The sequence below is a fragment of the Venturia canescens genome, chromosome 2 (genome assembly GCF_019457755.1).
Source record: "Venturia canescens isolate UGA chromosome 2, ASM1945775v1, whole genome shotgun sequence".
Classification (NCBI taxonomy): Eukaryota; Metazoa; Arthropoda; class Insecta; order Hymenoptera; family Ichneumonidae; genus Venturia; species Venturia canescens.
The window spans coordinates 12,476,059-12,500,876 of record NC_057422.1 but is presented as its reverse complement, the minus strand read 5'-3'; the positions used below and the strand labels follow the sequence as shown (position 1 = coordinate 12,500,876).

The 24,818-nt window shown below is 41.2% G+C and overlaps 1 protein-coding gene across 3 annotated transcripts in view; it reads right to left on the bottom strand.

Annotated features, from left to right (window-relative positions):
• Positions 1-1,217: 1,217 nt before the first annotated feature.
• The window catches only part of LOC122405757 (metabotropic glutamate receptor 1-like), a 43,529-nt gene continuing 19,928 nt past the window's right edge, over positions 1,218-24,818 (bottom strand). For all 3 annotated transcript variants that reach the window (XM_043410701.1, XM_043410700.1, XM_043410702.1), the window contains exons 5-16: positions 24,198-24,351; positions 17,917-18,163; positions 16,652-16,974; positions 13,416-13,585; positions 13,032-13,108; positions 12,085-12,256; positions 6,623-6,758; positions 5,136-5,338; positions 4,774-4,959; positions 4,377-4,691; positions 3,746-3,977; positions 1,218-3,340 (exon numbers count right to left, since the gene is read on the bottom strand). In XM_043410701.1, the coding sequence (XP_043266636.1) occupies positions 2,634-3,340; positions 3,746-3,977; positions 4,377-4,691; positions 4,774-4,959; positions 5,136-5,338; positions 6,623-6,758; positions 12,085-12,256; positions 13,032-13,108; positions 13,416-13,585; positions 16,652-16,974; positions 17,917-18,163; positions 24,198-24,351 (2,922 nt within the window). In that variant the 3' untranslated portion in view covers positions 1,218-2,633. The remainder of the gene's footprint in view (positions 3,341-3,745; positions 3,978-4,376; positions 4,692-4,773; positions 4,960-5,135; positions 5,339-6,622; positions 6,759-12,084; positions 12,257-13,031; positions 13,109-13,415; positions 13,586-16,651; positions 16,975-17,916; positions 18,164-24,197; positions 24,352-24,818) is intronic.

The window sequence follows — 24,818 nt, the reverse complement described above, 5'->3', positions numbered from 1 at the left end:
AGAAAAAGTGAGAAGAACGAAGAGTGAGAATCAGAAGCGATTACCTTGGTTTCGTTTGATCAATGAAATTGGTGTCGATAGAATTCGAACTCGAAGCTCGCGCGACGCCGCACCGAGCAAGAAGCTGTTGGACACTTTCGTTATTCCAGTAACTCAAGAGTCGTGCGATTTATTTTAAAAAATCAGAAAATCGTTAGAAATAAAAAAATACAATTATTGGATAACTCACTCGCTTGAAACGACGAACCAAATTGATGATTAAGGAGAAACGAGCACGGATTATCCAGCTCAATGAAAAACTGATGAGCGAGCCCCTTTTTATTGTACGATACTTTTTCCAGACCGATGGACTTTGGGAACCGATAATATTTGCAGCGAAATCAAATTCTTTGGTGCTACGGACCGAGGCATGCTGCTGGTGGAGGCATTCAATTTCATTGTAACGCACAAATGTACGCAGTACTTTTGTGTGCGGAACGACCACCGACGAGAAACCAACGAGTATTCCAACAGGATTGTCGTTTTAAAGACCCAAAGGGTAAAAAAATGTAGCTCGCTATCGAAAACATTCGGGAGAGTTCAAAGTGACAATGAGCTCGAAAAAGCCCATTGTAGAATTTTTCACAGACTCGCTGGGCGTCACTTCCAGTGAAGCTTCAAAATCGTTTTGAGCCTTTGGGGAGTAATAAAGAGCGAAGTTGTAGGAAGAAAAATGATCGCATTCAATTAAATCCATTTAATTGGACGAAAATTTAATGTTTCATTTGTTGAGTCAATTCAACGATTTTCCATTATCAAATAAAATATTTTTGATAGAAATTATTTTGATTAGATTGTTTTTGTTCAGAAAAACGAAAAGATTTCAAAAGTCCGTACAGAAACAACAATTTTCGTTCAACTAAATGGGATTTCGTTCGTTGAACCAAATTTTTTTTTCAGCATCAAATAACCAAAAGCCCGAGGGAAAAATCGCTCCATAAAAAATTCCATTTTCCCCTCATTCATTTCCGTTGTTCAGCGTTCAAAAAAATCCAGACGAAATTTTATTGTGGAATCTGCAATTGAACATTATGAAAAATAAAACGGAGTAAGAAGTAAGAAGAATGGGAATTTGAACGAACAAATGCTTATTTCGTGCAGTATTTTTATTACCTCTACTAGAAAACAAAAAAAAAACCAAATAATAAAACACATTCGTAATAAAGTTCGATATCAAATGCATAGAAAGTGATTGTTTTTATTAATTCGGTCAACGAGAATCGACGCGGGTCTCAAACCCTTACATATTCGCCATTTAAAATTAGTCTTTTCCACAACGATTACATTCAGTATTAACGGAAGATATTATTGCACAATTTATTCGTTTGATTGTCGCCTCTACGAAATATCCAAGTTTTAATGGCGTAATTTGATTCGGGGATAAAAACCACTCGAAAGCAGAGGAAAATAATTTATTGATTTTCCTTTATTCCCATGAAAACACTTTTGCTTGGTACTTGCAGGTTATTCGATATGCTTCGAACTACTGAATCTCACTGAAAACGACTTCTAACATTTTCGACTCGTCCAACCTAATACTCTCTCGTCGAATATATTATCTATTTCGTAGTATTATTCGTATGACTATGAGTTTCACGATTAAATCTACTGGCATTAATGCACCGTTTGTATGATAATCTATTATTACTGCTTCGTGGCTAGTGTTCTGCTCGTTAAATTCCATAATTATGAGGAAACGGAGTCGCGATATATTCTAATACGTTTTGATCCCTTTGTAGACACTGCCAACGTTCGAATTCAATCAAAAACTTATCGACCATAACTTTCGTCGATTATCGAGGATTCATTCGGAGTGATTCAATGAAAAGTGAACGCTCTCTTCTCGAATAGGATCTTTGTGCCCAAATTTTTGACGAGTTGTAATCACCTTTGTAAAAATAAACGATCAATTGCGATCAGAACCTGATCTAACAATTTTTAAGGTTCTTCATTCACTCGCCTTTGGTTCTAGGGCAACAGTAGAAATTCTGGTTGGATTCTGCTTCTTTCAGGACGCTCAGACTCCTTCGAACTTTCTATTTAGAGAATTACGTTTTCATCTACTTGGAGGACTTAACGATAGTTTTGACGTTGATGAAAATGAACGATAGAAAAGTTTAACCAATTCTCGAATGACTATCGAGCGTGGCAATGACGAGACGTTTCGATACAATATTCATAATTGCATTATTTGGTGAATGATTCGTAAAATCGTCGATTTTATTAGTCGGTATTTTGTCAGTGACTTTTTGAGACTGAGGAGAAAAAAAATCTTAGATTTACTGGGTATTGACTAGAAGAAGTCGCATGACACAATTTGAACAGTCAGCTCTCGAAGCGTAAAAAAACATTTCGAGATCCGTTCGGCCTCGACTTTCGACACGCTCTCCACGCCGGATATGATTTTACCCCGATAACGTCAAATGTTCGATGTGAAATAATCGTTGATGTTCATTAATTTTAGGCGATCGATCGCGATCATTTGGATCGAGAGTTTCTTCATGGATGCTCGACAGATTTGGCACTGTTTTCGAAGTTTGATGTCATCGGTGAAACGATTTTCGTCAGTTTCACGAAATCCCGATCCGAGAAGATCAAACTGCGCTTTGCCCGAGGTCTCGGAGGTCGGGCAAATCGCTGCCGAGTGTTATGGTGATATTTATGACCGGTTGACCATTGCTCGCTACCTGATCGCCTCGTTCTTCGAGAATCCGAGTTTTTCTTTCCCTCAAAAAAGCAGGGATTTCGTTGTTCACCCCCGCACTCGCTCCGTTCTCCGAGTTAGTCGTTTCCATTCCAGAAGCATTTCCGTTTCGAGGGTTACTTCGAAGCTGTGACGACGCAGCGTGGTTTTTCTCGTCAGTCAAATAATCGCGCACTTGAGAATCGACGATGAGAACTTTGGGGTCGAGCTCCAGCCAATCGGAGAGTCTCGTTTTGGAGTTGACACTCGATTTGATGCTCGTCTCGCTACGGCCCACGAAGAGGCTCAGACGCGAGCCCAGGCTCTTGGCGCTCGCGTACAACTTCTCGTGGGAGCGCTGCACGAAACTCGAGTCTCCAAACTCCTTCAGAATCGTCTCGTTCTCGCAGTTGCGAGGCCTCAGCTGAACGTTGTCGCTCGACTTACAAATTCTCTTGTCGAATTTACAACGCCACGAGGGCGAGTCCGGGTACTCCGGGTCCTCGAAAAATCTCAGCATCGGTGAGGTCGACCGATCGTCTTGCTTGCACAGGCCCGTGAGCAGCTCCGCTCCCGTCTGCACCGAGAGCGTTCGCCTCGAGACACTCGATCTTTGATCTGCAACGAAATTTCATTTTCCTCTCAACTTTGCTGGCAATTTTTAACGAGATGAGGGCGTTCTCAACGTCCGCCGCTAAAATTAAACGAGCATTATTCGCTATCGTTGTTTCATCAATCCGGCACGCGGTTGCATGTCTTCCCATTTATATCGGAGGTCCAAGAGGCTATTCAATATCCGTTAAAGCTGCGGCAAGGTAATTACTCGAGAGAGAGAGAGAGAGAGAGATTGCCTGGGATTTCCGATGTTTGTCGGTTCGGGAAACGAGGTCATGGCAAAAAGGACGAGGAAATAAACGAGCGGAGAGTATCGACACGTATTCCCCTGCTTCGGGGATTACGTAAATTCTCGCTCGGTAAAAATGCGCGTCGGGGCTTCGAAAATGAGGAAAAAACGCTCGTCACCTGTAATCTCAGAATCCCCCGTGGCTAATCGATAAATTGCTTGCTTTGCCGGCGGTTCCGCAATCGCTGCCGCTACGCGTGCACCGATATGACATCTCATCGATTTGCTCGTCGTGAACAGCGCTCGGTTGTTTCTCTCCGGCCTCAAAACTATTATGTACAGCTTTGGCAGGAACAGAAATACCAAAGTCACTGACGCGCTCAGAGTAACGCACATGCACATCGTCACGACCTGTGGGCAGAGAAATTCAATGTTTTGAGAAACATCGGGAGGAGGGAACTGAGCAACCGCGTCCATCGGAGCGGAATAAAATGCTCGAGGACTTTTCTCGACGAAATAGCGTCCGGCATCGATCCTGTAAACTCGACGATTCCATTTTCGCCGCGTCCTGTAAAGGGAGCCTGAAAACTCGTGCTTAAAAGCAAATTTTTCGATTTCGTTTGCTTTTCCCCGAATCCCTTATTCTTTGCTCCCTTTTTTATGGACTTTTTCATTTTCGGCACAGCCTGAGAATATAATGTAAAAAATCGTCACAAGCAAGTTCGGCGGTTTTTTTTTTTTTTGATTTTTTCAAAAATTCCTCGTAACTCGCTGCTAATTTCGAGTGAATTCGTCGAGCGGAAAACGTGCCTTGGATTCACTGCCGAAGTAGATGGGTCCGAAAGCGATCCAAATGACGCAAGTGGTGTACATGGCGAACCCGATGAACTTAGCCTCGTTGAAATTCTCCGGCACATTGCGAGTTTTTACCGCGTAAAGAGTGCAGAGGGCGACGAGGAGGCCGTCGAAAGCGAGGGGGGAGAGAACCGCTCTGGGTGAAGTGGCGCAGGTGAGGACGGAGCGGTCGCGAGTGGGGTATTCGTAACGAGGCATCGGTGGTTCGATGACGAGCATCGCTGCGGCGATACCGGCTTCGAGCATAATTAAAAAGCACGTTATGACGACCTGAGGAAAGGATCGAAAGTTCATTAAAACTCTGGAAAATAAGAAAACTGATTGTGAGTGGAAAAAGCGAGTGAGAGCTCACCTGGGCGGTTGCTGACATGAACAGTGGTTTCCTCTTGGGAAAGCGTTTCTTCGAGCCGGCCAGAATCCTCGCGATTCTGTTCGTTTTAGTGAAGAGAGAAGCGTACATCATCGCGAAGCTAATTCCCGGCATGAGTCGACTCAAGCCGCACGTGATCCGGCTCGGCTCCGCCAGAATGGGAAATACCTTAATGAAAAGCGTTAAATAGAGGGACGCGCTACGAAACTCGTTGAAAAAGAGGCTCGGGCTCTTCTCACGCGCTTTCCATTCGCCGAGAAGCACCCCGCGAAGCTGCAATTCCGAACATGCACGGGGGGGGATCGCTTTGATGACTCGGGGGAGACAAAAACGGTCAGACTCACGGTTATGTGGGCGAGAGTCATTCCAGCTAGTATGAGGTAGCTGAGCTCACGGGTGCTCGCTTTAACGACCGGGGTGTCATTGTGCCGAATGAATATGTGACACGTGACGAAGGTTGCCATGAGACCCATCGCGCTGAAGGACATTGCGACGACGGCCTCCGCGTCGCCCCAGGATATGTGCTCCACCAAAATAACGTCGCATTCTGTCGAACCAAAATAATTTCGTGTTTCTGTGTATTTGGACCTTTTTCCACGGGGCGTGATCGCGCTGAGTGGGAAATTTAAAGAGCGACGAGGTCGCGGATCCGAAAAGAAAAGTGCCCGGTGCGACCTCTGCTGGGGTCGCGACGATTGAATGACTTTTCACTCCCTCCTTAAGGGGGTCCTGCTTTAGAAAGTTCAAAAAATCGATTGCTTTCGCCAATGTTTTTGGACAGACGGAAATAACTCGGCCAACTTTTTGGTACAGTTTCAAGGGTATTTCAAGGGTACAAAAACATTTTTTCATGTGAGAAATACTCATTTGCGCACGGTTTTTGCCCAGTCTGCAACGAAAATTCCAAATTCTTTGTCCATTTTCCTTCCGCACGAACCTATAAAAACCCGAAAAAATTGGGAAACTCTCTATATTTTTAGCGAGTTTGAAAAGAACGCTGCTAAAGAAGAAGAATTCACTTCGACGCGCTGTAAATACAGAATTTCGATATATTTTCGTGTTTTGTAGGTTCGTATGGCAGGAAAATATATGAAAATGGAAAAAGTATTTGGAATTTTTGTCGCAGACAATAATGTCGATCTCCGCATTGAACGCAGTTGAGAAACTTCGACATCAGACTATCCAAAAATTTCCGTCTATCCAATAAATATTCCCGAAAACAATCGATTTTTTCGACTTTCCGGCAGCGAAGTACGAATACCGCAGAAAAATGTTCGGAGACTTTCCTCTTTGGAAGGCCGCATGCGTGGAGCCCCAAACGCGAAGTTCGGAGCAGCCTGTACGTTGTTGAGTAATTTCTCCGTAAAACTCCCGCATTCTCCGTGCGTCTTCTTACTCCTTTTCCCGTTTACTTTCTCGTAAAGACGAGCGCGAGAGAGTTTTGTTTTTCCTCGCTTTTTTCTCGGCTATCTCTTGTTGCAGTTGCAACAATCAAGAGCGGCTATTCTACCGAGATTCGAGTCTTTTACCGCGGCTAGCCGCTCGTAAAGGCTTTCCCACGGGAAAAGTTAAACGCCGCATGAAATACTTTGATGAAAGGAAAGAGGTCTCGGTACCGTTGACTCGCTGCACTCGTGATTTTACGGACCGGGCGCACACATTTTCCCCTCGTATCGCTCAAACTTTTCGGCTGATAAGACTTCGCCAAACTTTGCCCGCAAAAGGATTTTCTTATTTGCAAAAAGTCTCGAGTTTGTAATAAAGTATTTTAAAAATGTAATTTTCATGCGTTATTTCGCAAAGGTGAGCGATAATATTATTATTAACTAACTTGTTTTGTTGCCGTTGGGTTTTTGGCCAGCTGGACAAGCAACGCAGGCGGTTTGTTCCTCGTTGACGATCTCGTGATAATCGCACGGAACGCAAGCCCAGCAGCACTTTTTTTCCTGTCCTCCGGTCTTGAAGTTCTACAATTTAGAAGAAAAATGAATCGACGGGGTGATTCGAGTGTCTCGTAGCATTCGCTGTTTCTCTCGTCACTCGACGAGATCCCGGTATAGTGACGTAGAAAGCCTGATGCGCCGATTCTAGTTCGAAATCGCCGAAAAACGTGCCCGGTTTTCGCGCATTTAGAGTTCTTTGGAGAGCAAATATAAACAAACTGGCCAAAGCCATAATTCCCTGGTGTCCTTGCTGCGCCGCTGTGAGCTTGAGCTCCATCGATCTCGAGGCATGGACCGGTGGAGCGATTCCCTGACGCCATGCAATTTCTCGTCCGAGCCTAAACGCGCGACGACTCGCGTACACATTTCATCGCTTTATTGCTCTCGAGTGTCTTCTCTTATTTGTTTTATTGCTGTCTCGCCCGCACACGCTTCACAATGAACACAGTAATCGATCGTCCACAAATATTTCTCGAAAGATAAATTGATTAATCAACGAGAGTTGTCAGGAGCCGGATGAGTTATGTCGACGAGAAAATAACACGCTCGGGGACAACAATTTTTTGTTTTTCTCAGTGTCGTTAGCCACTTTTCAAGCCATTTGAAGACTGAACATTTTCATAAAGGTATTCCAAAATGGGGCATCAAAGAAACCGCGAATCGAAATCGGATTTGAAAAAGTTACTTTAACGAGGGGTTACGTCAAGAATTTTTTTACACCCTACAGACAATGCAAATTGATTTTATTGATTGTGACCTCACGATACAACATCTGAACAATATTTCCTGAATTCTCGACCGATCTTCCTGGAATTTGGCGTGCTACTTTTTTGCTCGATCTACGAGACCTTTTTTCCAATTTTTCATAATTATTCGTTGTGCAATAACAAATAGGCTCATTTTTCAAGAGTCAATTATGCAAGGAAGTATTATGCCAAATTTCAAAAGGATCGCGGTCGAGAGGATTTCGGTTTATACTGTTCACCGATGGACAAGTTTTTTTTCCGAGGTGTCTCTGAAGATTTGCAACCATCGAGTCGATCATTGATATGCGGGTTTTATAAATTCAGGAAATATTGTTCGTACGTTGTAATATGACGTCACAATCAATCAAATTAATTTGCCATTACCCCTGTAGCCTCTAAAAAAACTCTTGAATTTGGACTTTTTCCCACCGATCAGACGTTTCCCACGGTTAAGGTTGATCCTCTGCGACAGCCCCAACCAAAAGTTATGTACCGTTTGCATATTAAAAGGCTTGATAATTCGTTCGGATCGTAATCAATAACTTTGTAAAGACCCTATATACGTACTCGGTGCCAGCAGATATAGTACAAATATCATTTGCTTTCGTAAAATTTATTCTAAAAGTATTTTTGATCCGACATCGTGAGTAAATTTTTTGACGGAACTATCCAGGTTACGCTTCAACACACAGAAAAGGTTGTCTATACAGACGACATTCGCTTGTTCGCTTGCAAAATATATCGTATGCAGCATAAACCTTCGTACTTCTCGAGGCTATATCTGTCAAACTAGATGGTCAATCACCTTGATTTTTTTTCACAATATCTGTCATATCCTGCTCTAGCTCCTCCTCGTTTTTTATAAACTTCCTAATTTTAGTACTAGCGGTAGAATTAATAATGTGCCGTTTGCTTATGCATGGTCCATATGTTACGTGTTAATTGAGTCAACTTCAATTACATATATCTCGGGTTCGGGATCGTGAAACTTGTTAAAATTTTATAGAGGTGTTGTTCATATGTTAAACAATACGTGTGCCAAATTTAAATAATTTCCTAATTTAACTGTCTCGTGGAGGAACCACCTGAAAAAAAATTTCGTGAAACTGTTTCTTATAAAAAGTTGCGCACTTCAGAGCGAAAAAAAGCTCAAAAACAGAAAAAAAATCGGACGAATTCCGCCATCTGTTTGACGACTAATCAAGCAGTATATAAAAAACCTATAAATAGACACCCGCGTTGTGTCCAGTGGGTTTCGCGTTGGAGACTGCGGCGAAACGAGCGCCAGAATCACTTTCCCCCTTCGAAATGCTTTGACAACCATGCACGAGATGAATGTCCGACGCTCTGGGAGATGCGAGTGCGTCTGGAAAGATTTTCGCGGCTGTGGAAAATGTCGAGGGGCATGAATTTCATGGTTAATAGTAGAAAGTATCGTCGATCGAGTGCCGATTCGACGGAGAGAGAAAAGCTGCGGTGCAGGCGCTGAAAACGTTTATTTTCGTCAGACATGCACGCTGGTCCGGTGCAACAAAGCTTGTAAAAGTGGATAAGAATGATCAATCGCAGGAAGTAGGTCACCGCGATCTTTCTGCAGATTGAGCTCGCAGATAAGATCGCAATATACAGATATAATTGATGGAGTGTGTTTGAATAATAAAGAAAAAAAAAAGATCGAAACTCTTTTGAAAACGGTTTCGAGCAGGTCCCGAAAGGCGTTTGAATACGAAGCCCGGCAGTCTCGTCTGAGGTTGCTTTTTGTGAAATCATGCGAATCGACAAGTGCATGAAAAGAGTTCTTGAACTCGCAGCGATGGCTTGTGCCATCGCGAATTGCACAGAGATACGATCGATCAGAGTCTCTCTTACTCTGCCGCGCGTTCACGACTTTTTTATAATGTACCGAGTGTGCTGAAAACTTTCACGATTTTGGGACCCTCTTCGATCCAATGCATTGAGTATATATAAATAAATGATATTTTATTCGGCGGTCGAGAGATTGAGCTCAGAGTATGAAAGCTCGGCAGAGGATCGAGCCCGATCAATTAACAGCGCTCCGACGACGCACCGTCGAGACAAATGTTCCCGTACTCGAATCTCTAGAATTTTGGAATCTAAAGACTACTCGTGAGTCATAAGTATTTGGGATAAACTCAAATGAGTTTTTCTGGCTTCGTTGGGACACGTGGAAACGATCGTTCATCAATTTCTCATCGATTCTATTATCACACTGAGAAAACGAGGCCGAAAATTCTAGAGGAAAGTATTAGGAATATTGGGGACAGTATATACGTACTGGATTGCAGCATTAATTCGAAGAGCAGCAATAAAAATTGTTTCATGCACCAAAGAAAAAGGACCGATAGCCTTTTAAAAAAAATCAAGACTCTTTTTCTCTAGAAGCATAGTAAAAAATGCTGGAAATTGAAATTTGCAAATTGCTTCCTCAAGATGGTCAAGATGCGCGATGCTCAAAGCTTACTCTATGAGGTGCTATATTTTTCATTTTGGCTTTCTCATAGAGGAAGTTTTAAGCAACGTTCTAAAAGCTTGAGAAAGCAATTTGTTTATTTAAAATTTTTTTTAAACAAAATTTTAACTCATTTATCGACTTTTAACTTTTCCAAATAAATTTCCAAAAATTAAACCGGATTTTTCGAAAAACTCGTATTTTCGTAAAATTCGAAAAATCATAAAATTTAAACCGCTCGACCGATATTCCCCAAATTCAATACCAACCTTCCTACTATGATAATCTATTTATAAAAAAAAATGAGTAATAATAAATCTTAAAATTTTCGGAAGTTAGAGCGTCGACACCCTTTTTTTTTAATTTCAAAGCGTCGTAGGATTCGTACTTTTTTTCAAATTCTGACAAAATATGTTATGTTATAGAGTTATGAAGTTCGTCACATACAACTGATCTGTTTTTTTTTTTTTTTTTTTTTTTTTTAATTATCAATAAAAAAAAAACGAATCGAATAAACACATTCGTTGGAAAGAGTCGGAAGCGAATAGACGTAAAATGATCGTCGTATTTCTGTTAAAATAACAAATTTATAATAACATCGATTAGTTTATTCGTATTATTTAAATTATTTCGACTCCTACATTGTCATAGAATTTACTGTGCTGACAGTGAAAATTTGTGATTTACAGTACATTTCCACTTATCAGTAAGTGGTAGTCTGACACGACGACGAATAACACTCGAACACATAACGAAATGCAGTCCCCACGTGCATCACTATTTGCTATCGACATAAAGCTGTTTAGAATTGAAGACACGAAAAATAGCAAAATTTGTAATCGGTGCCTAAATACTTTGAAAATTATCGAAAAATAATATATTCCCTACTACACAATACGAATCCGTTTTCATCATGCACGTGCTCCGAGAGCGCACAGGAAATGTGATAGGCGTGTGGGTAGGAACATTCGTTTCGCCTCGGTGGGAGAAAACTGGAGAAAAAATGCATGGTAACGTATTCGAGGACCACGAGAGGGTGCAAGCAAGAGACCGAAAATAAGAACGGCAGCAAAAAATGTACATGAAAACTCTGATTGTTCACATTGTTCGGATCGCTGCTGCACTAGCTTCCCAGTTTCGATCAGTTGGACTGAATGCTATCGCGTATCGATGCATCGCGCTATATCACTCGTCGTAGACGCGTTAGGAGAAGCAGAATCTGCTGCGATGCTGCCCCCCGCCGCATCTTCGAATTTCGATAACTCCCCACGCATCCGAAACAATAGTGAACGTCTGTTCGGGCTATTCCAGCACGAGCGTACGTTTGTGATTCATTGATTGAGCCTGAATGAGACAAAGCCGGTCCCGATAATATTCACCACTACACATGTAGGCAGACGTTAGAGCCCCGTGTGAAATCTGAGATTGCTGGCGCTCGTGTATTCGACCTCCGCGAGGAGCAGCCCATCGGAAAAATTGGGTCACACAATTATCAGCAATCTCTTCGTTACTTTGCACATTTTTCGACGTTTTTTTTGTCTACTCTGGTTTTCGTGATTATTAAAACGTTACTTTTCGTCGTGTCCGCGGCGCACTTTTCATTATTCCTCCTGCAAATTCTTATTCAGGACTTTGTTAATTGTTCCTACTTTATTTAGCTCCCATGCGAAGTTCTCAAAGCTGGAAAAGACCGGGCGATACAAGCAACTGTATTTTTACTGAGCTTCTGCTAACTCAGGCCATCAAAAACTGAGAAAAATGCGCAAGCGGTCCCCCATCCAAGTAATGCCCTCGCCGGAGGCTGCTCGACTTGGGACATCGCCGCGAAACCGTGGACCGACCTGCACCCGAGGGCTGTTGGCTTTTTTGTGTAGGGACTTCTTTAATGAGTGTAATTTTTAAAAAAATCATTTTTTGCTTAATTAATTTTAACTGAAGTGGACTTGGCAATGAGATTTTCTTGACTGGAGGGTTTTTAATCGTCGTTTCATCGATCTCCGGTTAAATGAAGTTTCTGAATATTGGCGGGCGAGGATCTTCTGTCTAGTGATATAAATTTTCAGGCTGATTTAATAGAGAATGTATGATAACAAGGTCGACGTAGAAAATGAGGAAGGGCATCGAGAGTAATTACCTTGTAGTGACCAGGTTGACACGGCTTTGAGCAAACACTCGTTACGAGTTCTGTGGTGCGTCGCCACGACAGAGGACTCGCCGAGAACGTAAGTGTCCCATTGTTCCAGTCGCCAATCTGTACGTAGCCGTAACTACCGTTCTTTAACTCTTGAAAATTCAGGATCTCGTATCTGTGGAATTCAATAGCATTGTAAAGAAACGATTATTCGTAGCTTAAACATAGGATGAAATCGTCGATTTATAGCCTCTCAATTTTAAGGTAGATCATGCCCGAAGGATCGTATTTTACGGGTGTTTAAATTCGATCGATTTTCACTCCCTGATTAAAGATACGATCTCTTTAAATTCATGGCAGAGTTATTTATTCGAAATTGCAATAAATTTTTTCAACTTATCTCATGGCGAATGAAATAACAAGCCGTTCATCAATCGGGGATCCATCACCGACTGAACCCTAAATTTCATTCGGCCCTGGCCAAAATATCGTAGTTTTTTATGTCAATAAATTCTTTTAGAGAGCAAAAGAAAATGGATGGAGAAAAAAGTATTGATAAAAAGACAGAAGACTGTGACAGGAATGGCCCGAGCCAAGGAGAAACAAAATGCCGAAATAAGCAAATGTGTTATTGTATGTACTTTTTCATAAACTTCGTAAGAAGTGTTCATTCGTTATGAGCAAAGGTGAACAATTGTTTACGCATAGTTCTTATAATCCTGTCTACTTTTCTTCATATTTAATGACTTTCTTAAGAAAATCGTTTCGTCCATGAACTACCTTAAGTGGTTCTCGGAACTAGGGGTTTTACGATCGGAATTTCCGCACTCGAGTTTGCGATATTTTCTCATTAGAGGATTACGAATTTCTTTATTTCATATAAACTTTCACCGACTGTTTATTCGTTTTGTGAGCCCTTCGAAATTTTATGTGTAAGCATACGCACCGACCTGCCCGGTGGATCACCTCGGCGATCGAATTCCACTTCCTCCTCGCCAAACGTGAATGATATATTCATCAAATGATTCTGCGTCCAATGAATCATTAAAATAAAGCCAAAATTGTAGTTTTATTTATTTATATTAGGACGATGAAATTCGGTGCTCGGAGAAACCAAAATAATCAATGCTGTTCTGACCTTTTGTTACGTTTTTCAATAAATTTTAATGAATTCTCATTTTAAGTTGCTCACGCAATTTTCAATGCAATCTTAGACTTTTATAGGATTTTAATTATTTCATTTCATTCACCGTTTTCATGGGATTCCAGTTGGTGCACTCGAGAGAAAAAGGAAAACGGGGGTTTTTAAATTGAATTGTAGAAATTATAATTACCTTGAAAAGGGTCCCGTTGAAAGGGTACATTTCCTTGCAAACGCCGTAATAACCACGGCCGCATATTTCTTCGAGCATACTGTGGAGCCCGTGGGCCATCGCCCAAAACGATTTCATGACGAAGCTCATTTTCGGATCTTGTTTGTACTTTTCCGACAATTTTTCCGTACCTTTAAAAACGGGGATGAACGTACAGAGAGAGAGAGAGAGAGAGAGAGCGACGCGAGGGCCAATGGGAAAGGACAATTGAAGGGAAAAGATGCGAAGCGATAATTGAGGAAGGAAGTCAACACGATTCGCGGTTCCTGGCGCACTTTTGTGGAGCTGCATCAGCGAATCAGCGAGTAAATATCGTTCGAATGAATAGAAAATTTGATAATTTCTACAGCGAACAAAATAATCGAGTGCATCGGCTTTGTGTGACTTTTCGTACAATGTAAAAGTTCCGACACAATGCATGGAAAGCTCCCCTGGCTAAACGCGATCGCGCCTCGAGCCTGATCCTGCGCACAAAAGAAATACTTTTGAATAAAAGTTGTCGCGCGGGGCGCGGAGAATGAAGCTTTCGACGTTTCCCTGGATAATTGAAGAGCTTAAATTCACCAGTGGTTCCCGAAGGTCGTTGAGCGTCTGCTCAATTTCCTCGTGAATTATCGTAAAGCTCCTCCGTACGAGGAGAATTTATAGGGTGAGCAAGACAGTGAACTGGAAAAGCTTGTAAATCCTCGTTTCAAAGACGCTCTGGAACATGCTCGGCAGCAGCTTCGCCAAAGTACCGCGTTGGGACGAAACTCGAGCAGTTCTCGGGGCTTTTGGAGGCGGAAAAAATTTGTCAAAATTTCGCGAGATGAACGATCCGCCCACCTCGAAAGCCCCGGCCCGGAGGAACCCTCGCGCCGAGGATTTTCCCAAGAGAGGAATTCCGGGTGCAAACTCCCGCGAAAATCATTCGCCGACTTTGAGGACACCCGCGAGTGGGAGAGCAGCGGCGGGCGAGTAGTCGAATCACGCGGTGATTGAAAAGCTTTTTTCCAAAGCACAAAACCGACGGCGCGTTTCTCACTTTCGCCTACTCATTTCCGAGTACAGAACGTTCCATTGTCAGCCGGATGAAGTCTGACAGATTTGTACGTATTTTACGCACAGAGTGAAACGACGACGACGCCAGAGTCCACGAAACACTAATCTGCTCGTTTGCGGCTATATTTTCCGGGTAAATCGATTTACGAGAAACGAGACAGAACAACCGAGTCGTTCGAAGCAATGAAACATTGATGGGCCGTGGAAAAAAAGCGGGAAATGTGCTACCTCTGAATCGAGTAAAATTATAAATTTTTAAATCCATCATTAATATCGGAAAAATGTCACTGTCAAAACTGCAGCTAAATTACTCTTGTACACGGAGAGACTTTTATACGAATATTTCGGATGAATTTGCTAGAAATATTTGCTATGTTTTATAGCAGCGCTCTTCTATATCGCCATTCTATTACGTTTCACCAAAGTGCATATAGTAATTTTCATCCCGAAAGCAGTTCTCTCAAATTTTACTATGTACGACCCGCAAAATTTAGGTCTGCGACATTCTTACACCGAACGATGTGTATCGATATCCGAATGTCACTCGTGTCTTTGGTGGAATGTTAAAAATTGGTGAATTCGACTGGAGAAATTGCTTCAAATTTTACTATGCGCCACTGGTTAATTTTCATGTTTATATTCGCAACGCCTCATATAATTGGTGGGCGCATGAATTTTGCTGTGTTATTGAGCGGTAAAATTCAGTGCGGTAAAAGGGAAAATACGAAACTATGCAATTTTTCGTATAGCACAGAGAAACTACTGCTACGTTATCTCCTAAATTTTCATCAAATCGTTTCACTATTTACTATGTTTTTCATCAAAATTTGCTAGGCGTTGATTTTTGATATAGTGCTGCGCGTTATTTACTATGAACTGTTGTAATGGTTCCCCAAACATTTGCATTATTTGACACGCTCTGTAGCGATTATTATTATAATATCGATGTATGCGGTCCGACGTTACTATAAAAACATAGTAATTTTTGTTATAAAAGTCTCTCCGTGTACGAACTTCAGTAATCTCGTTCTTTGCGATAAATCCCGATACGCAGCTTCTTCGCGCATTCGATCAAAAAGGGACTAACGATTGGATTTAAAAACGAGGAGCTTTACGGAATATTGTAAAAGCTGAGCTTCGTGTGAATTCGAACGAAAATGCAGAAACGAGGGGATAAAAATGACAAAAGCTTTGTGTACGCATTTGTAAGTTTCTTAAGATCGATAGAATTAAAAAGATTTTTCTTTAAAGCTTATTTTTCATTACTCCTGAAATGATTTCAGCTTCGAAAGCTGTTGAAATGATGTTGCTCGATGGGCTTTTAATTGCGGTTCTCGTACAACTTTGCTCCTTCAGCTACCAGTCCACGCTCACTAAACGAACTTTTACCAAGTTTCCTCTTTAGTTATGCCTTCGAACGGATCGTCGGAGAAAGTCGTTCGTTCATCATTCTTTCCAATGTAAAATTCTCCAACGATAATACGACTGCATAATGTAATGAAAAGACGACGAGAGAAACGAGACATCGGCAGACCCGTTTGTAGCACAATAGTCCTCTGACCTATTTATTTGTACACGCGATCCCGTTTTGAAGACGACAGTGTTCGGGGCGCAGCCACAAATTGATTCGGGCGTAATCTAAATCTCGCCCCGTATGCATAAAAGAGGAGGGAGGGAGAAATGTAAGGGCTGATTCAGGTGAAACGAGAGAGAATCGTAATTTTTTTTATAAATTAAATGGGATTGAGGCACGAATTGATCAATCCTCCGTGGTCACCGGAAGTCAAAATGACACCAAGAGCAACTTTAATCTAAAGAATTTCTAAATTATTCGCCGCTCCGAGATTTATGATTTTTTCAGTAAAAAATAGTTTTTTCTAAAACATGGCCTCGTTGCAGATTTTTTTTCGCCATTTTCAGAATCGGGGATATTTTTGTTCTCATGATATTCTTATTCGGAAAGGTTTGAACTAATATCCTGAATTTTCAGGAGTTATAGGATATTCTGATTACTTTTTATTCTGCAAAATTATTGAGGATTTCGATTTTTTGACTTTTTTGAATTGAGAAATAATTAAAGTTTCTGCGTGAAGTTTTATCGCGTAACGAGCACGCGAACAGTTCATTGGCCACGTCTGAGGAAATTCGTCACTCACCCGTGCATATCTTTCGAGTGTCCGGTGATTCAGTGCTGGAAAGTACTCGATGACTGATTTTCTTGTCAGTCCTCGAGTCGTTGACTCTCTCCACATCCTCGTCCGTTTCGTCATCGAGGCTCGCGGTTTTCGGCATAACGCAGTTGAACTTGTGCTGCCAGAACTCGACGAACCAGGGATTTCTCGTGTTGTTGAACGGGTTCAGAGAGAAATAGTGATCGTCGAACTCGTTGATGTAGGGAGAGTAAATCCTTATGGAAAGACTGCCCCGTGCCTCGTTCTCGAGATTCTCGACCACGTCGTCTCGGTCCGCCCAACCGTCGCTGATTCCAGAAAATTCGATTTTTTTACAAGGGCGACCGAGAGACGCGGCCGATTTTCCGAGGGTCGCGAAAAATATTTTCTAACTTTGAAAATAAAGTTTTTAATGAAAAAATTGATTTTTATGGAATTCTCATCGATAAATTCAGTTTTCGGGGTTCCAGTCGACTTCGTAAGACGACGGTTGTCAGGAATATGAATTTTTCGAAGTTTACATCTCGATCGCTGAATTTGTTGACGAAATTTATAAATAACAATGCTTATGTGTTGAGCGCCGAGGAGCCCGTGAATTTTTATCATTTTCACAAGTGATAAATCGTCGTAATAACGTCGCACCACGTTTTTTTCGGAAGCCGAACTGTAAGTGAATCATTTCGTTGAAGCGGAGCGTGAAAATGGATTTCCTCGACCTGCACATTTTCCGCGCGTCCGGTGCAAGAGAAAAAAGCTCGATCCTTCTGCTCCGCGTAATCTTTATCAGACTCTGCTTATTTGGTCTGGAAACGTCCGGCGAAATGGATAAAAAAAGGCTTGCAGAAGCTTTGAGAAAGCGAGTTCGGGGATGGGAAATTGGCAAACGCAAATGCGCGACCGCAATCACTGAGAGCTCCGTAATTGGGCAGAAAGGAATGAAGAATGTAGCGGAGCAAAATTTACAGTCCGGGGAGACTCTTCCCCACCGACTTCCGTTCGGTAACTAACTTCCGTTCTTCCATCGAGAATTTTCGCTCTTGTTTTCCTCTCTGTTCCCGGATACAGCAAATCTCTTAAGGTGGCGAATATTTGAGACCGAATGCACAAATAAATTGAAAGTAATCGGAAAAAACGTTGGCAAATAAAAGTTTCGATAAATTTCATAAAAAATGTTCGATTTTCACTTCTAAACTTGACCAATTGAAAGATTTTTACATTTTGCTCTCAACTGAGAAGGAGCGTCGACTTACCTGCCAATGAAAACGAATCTTCCAGTCAAATTGAGTCTTTTCGTAGCTCCGAGAAGCCCCCGCATTGTCATGCCCTCGCAGAAGCACACGACGACATTCGCGAAACGGTCCTGGTCGAGGTTCGTCAAAACACCATCGAACACCGATTCTTCGGCGGTTGACAGAACCGCGTCTTCCCTCGCAACACAAACGCCGTTTCTCTCCGCGAGTTCTCGAAAAGCCTGCATCCCACTCTGGCCGTAATTCTCTGCAGGAAAAATAACGGTTCGAGGAACTTGTGCTAACTTTCACGTTACGGTACAAAAGAGTTTTTTTCATTCTCGTCCTCGAGCCTTGGACTTCGAATTCTCGAGAATTTCCAATAAGTATGCAACGAGTCACTTCAAATTTTGAGGCTTGAGAATGAAAGAAGGAAATTAGCGAAATGTATCCAAAAACATAAACTTATTTGTATCGGAGGAATCTGAAAACGGATGACGCGATCCCTCGTCGGTTCAACGAAAATAGACTCGATTCAGTCACATTTTTTTTCCAAATAGCATAAAATTCATTCGATAAAAAAACCAATTGAATCCGCCGCTTTAGAAAGTCGAAAAAATCGAAAGTCGAAAGTCAATTGTTTTCGGGAATGATTTTGGATAGACAGAAATAACTCAGCATAGCGAACTTTTCGGTGGAGTTTCAAGGATATTTCAAGAGTACAAAAACATTTTTTAATATGAAAAATACTCATTTGGAGATCGTAATTATTGTCTGCAACAAAAATTCCAAATTTTTTTCCATTTTCATATATATTTTCCTGCCACATGAACCTATGAAAGGCGAAAAAAATTCGAAATTCCGTATTTACAGCACGTTCAAGTGAATTCTTCTTCTTTAGAAACGTTTTTATTTTGTTTCAAATTCGCTAAAAATATAGAATTTCGTAATTTTCTGGGTTTTTATAAGTTCGTATGAAAGAGAATACATGAAAATGTAAAAAGAATTTAGAATTTTTGTTGCAGACAATAATTACGATCTCCACGTTGTACTCAGCTGAGAAACTTCGACGATCAGACTTTGCGCAAAAACCATGCACAAATGAGTATTTTTCACATGAAAAAAATATTTTTGTACTGTTGAAATGTGCTTGAAAGTATACCGAAACCCCGCTTAATTTTCGGAGGCGGTGACCCGCGAGCTATAATCGGTATGCGAGCTAATTCTGTCACAGAACATTAATCATTTGATAATCTGTGTGTTCAGCAAATTCTCTCTCGAGGTTAGCGTCCGGTAAATTAATCGAATTGGTTGCCACTTGAGATTCTTGACGACAGAGGAATCCTGCCAGCTTTATGCGAGGTTCCATTGAAGCAGTAGCAAGAATTCAGGGTCCACGTTCGTTTGGACATTGTCACGCTGCAAAGTGCGATTTAATGAAAAGCCCGATGCTTCGAGATGGAGAAAAAAACATGAAAAAATCCGTTTGGTTATCGCAGCCTCGCTCTCCGTTTTTTCATCCGGTTGAAAATTTGCGACAAGAATATGAAGTCAAACACGATTTTATATCAGCCAGAAAAATCTCATCGTTTTGTTACAATGGAATTTTATTATAACTGGCAGTGACGCTTAAATTGATAAAAATTTGATCGCAGTGGTTCGGGAACGCGACAATACGAGCTGTGCGACATTGACATTTACATCCTCGCCTACGTCCACGTGTACGCGTGTTAAACGCATGGTTGTGCTGATTCCGAAATAGAATTCCGATTGGTCATTCATCTAGTGACTGGAGAGTAGGCAGCTAGTATTGCTTCACAATACACAGTGAGTATAGTCAGGAGATAACGTAATAGGAGTGGAATTTGACGCAGCTATAAATCCCTCCGCCTTCTGTGCACGCTGCGATAGACGGATTTGCCGATCGCATTTGTTCCTTCAACGAAACGAGCGATTGTAGACAAATTTTCGACCTGTTACAGCCTCGTGTTCTAATTTTTTGGGAATTAATAAGGCTCTGATGGACATTTGTGATTCTATCGTACGGTATATGACGAGCAGAAATCGAACGTTTATGGAAGTTCCATCTGAAAAATCATTTTCGTCTTGAAAATATTGTAAATCAATCGATTGAATCAAGGAATCGTCGGATTGATGGAATTCGATCGATTGACATTCAATCGACTGTAAATCTGAGCGAAAAGTCAACGCGAGGATGTTTCAGTTCAGGCTTTCTTCGTATTTTCGAGTGGGGATGAAACGTTAGAATGACTGAAATTTAGAACAGCTGAAATTTCGAGTTATAATATAAACTTCGAATGATAATATGGAGACGGATGAACTCGAGTAGGGCTTTGAATGTCGAAAATAAATAAAGTAGAAACTTCAAGCTTCGAAGCACGTTTACATCGAAAATAAAATGTAACAATCGCCCGTAGAACGACCACTGAAATATCGTTTTTCCAAAAATTCGACTATCACTCTTTCGATTCATGAATTACTACGCCTCTAAGTTTTACACGCTCTAAAAATTCACTTTCGATTTTTCGCTCTATATTCTGGTTTATCTATAAAACAGCTGGTAAATTTGTCGAATCACGGCTCCACCTCGAAAGTGCTCCAATGTTTTTGTTTTCGTTTTTTACCACTAGCAAGTAGTATCCCAAGTAATATTAAGGAGGAAACACCAGAAATAAATTTGGAGCTGTTTTAAGGTGGAGCCGGGATTCGACAAATTTACCAAACCACTCTCCATTTTGAATTCGAAAATGTGAACTTTTGAAATTCGTATCGTCTGTTAAGGAGGGTGGATCACGAAATCAAAATAATCATGCAGAATTTGATCAAATTTCGTGATAACATTCTTTGACATAAAGTATACAAATATATGAAAGCAATACTCGATGCTATCTCGTAAGGCGAGAAGTTTGGTGACGTCGTCACCAGCACTTGAGATGCCTGAGGACACTTCGCCTCGCTTAGGGAGTACAATGGGGCCCTATGTCCAAGGGCTAACGGATTCGGGTCTTGGCGAGAAGGGCTGAGGCAGATTTGGACGAGACGCGGAGTGGAACACACCACTCCACTACGACCTGCTAATATGTTGTTAAATCTGTTGTTAAATAAAGTCTGTTGTTAAATAAAGTCGGAAACTTAATCAGTTGGCTTGTCCAAGGTTTCTTACATATAATTTTTTTCAAATTTTTTTACCACATGGTTATCGCATAATTGAGCATTAAGGAAGTTGAAGCGATATATATAGGACATGTTACGAAAAATACATTAGATTTTATTATTCCAAATTAATGAATTGAAAATTTACGTGAATCTTCTTGAACAGCGCTTAATTATGTGTGAAAAATTTGGAGAGGTTTCACCGCCTGGTAATCGAGATATTCATTGTTGAAAATGACAAGGTTAAACACGGGCTCTTATGGAAGCTTTCAAAAAATTGCAAACTTCAACAATAAATATCTCAATTTCACGACGGTGAATCATCGGCATATCCCGCCAGAAGATTAATACTGTCTTCAGCTTTCTGTTTAAAAAATTTTAATGTGCAAAGTTGGAAAATAGTTTTAACATAAGATACGCTTCAACCTCCTTAAATCGAAGTTCTTATGCACGAGATGTATAACTGTATATATGTAAGCTCTATGCTTATACACGTGAACTTTAGTGTTCAATTACTCGAGAGCTGTGTGGTAGAAAAATCTATAAAAATGTATGTTGTCTTATATATTTTCAAAGAATACATTTACCAAATTTTATGAAATTCTTATCATTTTGAAATTCTTTATATTTTTAACATGGTTTAGCATGGCCACTTTGAATCATCGCGATCCACCCTCCTTAAACACGTAACCTGCTAAACAGTAAATCGGAAATAAGAATTCCTTATTCCTTATTTTTCTCTAATCTGATATCACAACTTAAAAAATTTCGAAACATCGTCAATTCTACAATTTGATCATTTGACATATTGAACTCAGCCTCTAAACCCGGCAGAGCAAGTCGCTGGAATTATTTCTCGTCAGAATTGTTGAGTCTACCAGCAGGCCGTACGAAGCTTGGAGGACACCCTGTGCAGTAGTCCGTCTATTTATAAGGATGTACTCGCGTACGTTTATATATACGAATTGTATAAGCGTTTTCGTAATCACACATCGCCCCCACATCCTCTGACCACATCAGGGCCACGATGAGTTCTCGGCAATTCAGATGAAAAGCGCTAATTGCTTGTAATCAATGCTTCGTTGTATTGCAACGCGTACGCAGCAGTGGCGGCTGGGTCGTTTGAGGGCTCCGAAGCTTGCGAGTGATACCGCAAAGATTTGTATTGTCCGCAGAGAATGCGGGCATCCTGATCATTAACTGTACGTTTGAACCTGCATTCGCTGGAGACTCAGGGGCTTCCTGGATTATGTAAATTTTTCTTGGTCCATCTTCCAACGCCTCTCCCACATGTAAATTCGTGTCCACTGTTCTCGCCACATTTCATATTCGAAAAGGAGCTCGCAGAGTCAACTCTAATATTCCTTTTGACGAAACTTTTCCTTTTTCTTTGTAGATTAAACGCGTCAGAGTTTAAAGTTGATAAATACTCAGAAATAATAGCCTCATTTATTTTCAGTAACGATAAAAAAAAGTCACAATTCATTCAACGAGAATCGAAGGCTTCGACGATTGTGCAAATTTCCATGGGACCTTGGAACGTCCACGTAACTCAAGAAACGAGCCGGAAGCTCGCACTTCAAAGAAGGCTTCTCGAGCCCACAAATGTGTGTGCGCACATGAGCAGAGTTCACGCTACTGTCCGAGACAGTCGGACTTGGTAAGAGAGTCCGTGAAGCAGCTTTTGATCTTCCATGCCCTCATGAACGTTAATTCCAGCGAGAAAGTAGCCGAGTATGATAATGACCACTCATTTTATTCTGCAAGGGCATCGTTACGGCCGAAAATTTTCATGAATTCAAACATTTTCTCTCTCGAGTCAAAGCGATAAAAATAATCAAATTTGTCTTTATCGTGGAGCAAATAACACGTTGGGTGCTGGACGAACGAACGAAATCTCTTGGGAGCCTTGCAGCTCCTCCAGCCCCTATAATAGTGGTCAACCCTAACATTTGGGTTTGCCAAATATGAGGGTAGTACGCTGATCTTTGCAGGACGCACCTCGCACCGAGAGACTTTAGCAGAGAGTATATACTTTCCACTATTATGCAATATCTCGTATTTCTCGAAATATATTATTTTCCGGGTAAACGCAAGCTGTGGCTTCTTGTGATACGAGAAATATTTCGTTATTAATATTCTGGCAGGGGGCGCGAGTATTCCCATGAAAACTTCAAAAGACGAAAATTACTTTAAAATAATAATTTTATCATTTTGGAAATACAGTCGGTAGAGAAGCAACGTTTTTATGCAATTTCGTTATTAAAAAACCGTTTGAGGAGTTAGTCTAGTGCCCAAAGTGCGATTGCAGTGAAGGAAAATGAAGAAATGAACGATTTAAAAGTTTACCGGAATGAAAATGGTCGTTTTGTTAAAACTGACGAAACAAACGTGGCGAAGCAAACGAACGACAAAGTGCGAGCAAAAGGACGAACTGACGTCACGTGTCAACATTCGTTGAATGCAGCGTTGCCAAAAGTCACCAATCCATTTGTCGCGTAATCCGAATGATTTTTCATCAGATATTTTTCAATATTTCAGCCGATTTTAAATGGTAACGTTCGCAAAAACGAAAATACTTGTGTATTCCTGACTATCCACGAAATACAACGATCAATTTTTTTTTTACAAAATCTAGGAAATAACTAATGAAAAAATTCGATAACTTTTCACGCGTGTACGACTTTCACGTGCCGGAGTGACAAGTGTCAGAGAAAAGTCGATATTCAATAATTAATTTGCTGCGAAACTGCGTCGTAACTGGCCTCCAAATTTTCCAAATCCTTCACATTCATTTTCGCCTACAAAAAATATCATCGCGCCTAATCTTGGATAGCGAATATTCACCCAACTACCTTAACGCTGCGTAGGGATGGAATTGCTCGGAAAGCGAGCTACGAAACGAGGATTTTACGACGTCGCTACTTAGCCTGCGATCGTCCACCGAGCAACGCTCGAAAGTGATTAATTTTGTAGGAATTTAAAAAATCGATATATTCAAATGACATAAAAATATAAACTCGCTCATTCCGCAGGCTTCGAAGCTTCGACCTCCTCCTGTTATTCTTCCATCTCTCGTTAATCCCCCTGCCGCATAACTGGAGAAAGAATATTCGAAAAAAGCTCACCGTCCGTGTTGACGATTGATACGTAAGTCCAATTGAAATACTGTACGAGATCGACTAGTAGTTGAGCCTGGTAATAGTCGGACGGTACGACCCGAAGGAACGTTGGGTATCGAGTTTTGTCACTGAGATCCCTCGAGGTCGGGGAGTATCCTATCTGAAACGGAAACAAAGCGCGATATTATACGTGCATCATATTTTCTCCGGAGTATTATCGGAGCGTTATTAAGGGGTGTCCCGAAAGTGACGTTAGAGATCGAAGAGACGAAAATAATTGACATTGGAAAGGCAAGAGTTTCCAATTATTGGGGTTTCGATGCGCCATCGCGATGAGAAATCAATCGACGGGAGCGAACCATCACAAAAAAGGGAATAAATTCAACGGTGAAAAAATGCTCGACAGCTTCCGGGACACGCTTTCCATTAACCGCGAAACTTATCAATTATTGCTGTCGAATGATCGCCGGAATAATTGGGCAGGAACTTTTAATTCCTCCTCGCAACAGAATATCGTGCTCACACACACACACACACACACACACCGAGTGAACCAATTAGCCGAAATTAATTTCCGCGGATCGTCTCTGTATCGAATGAACGTGTGACACACACGAGATAACGAAC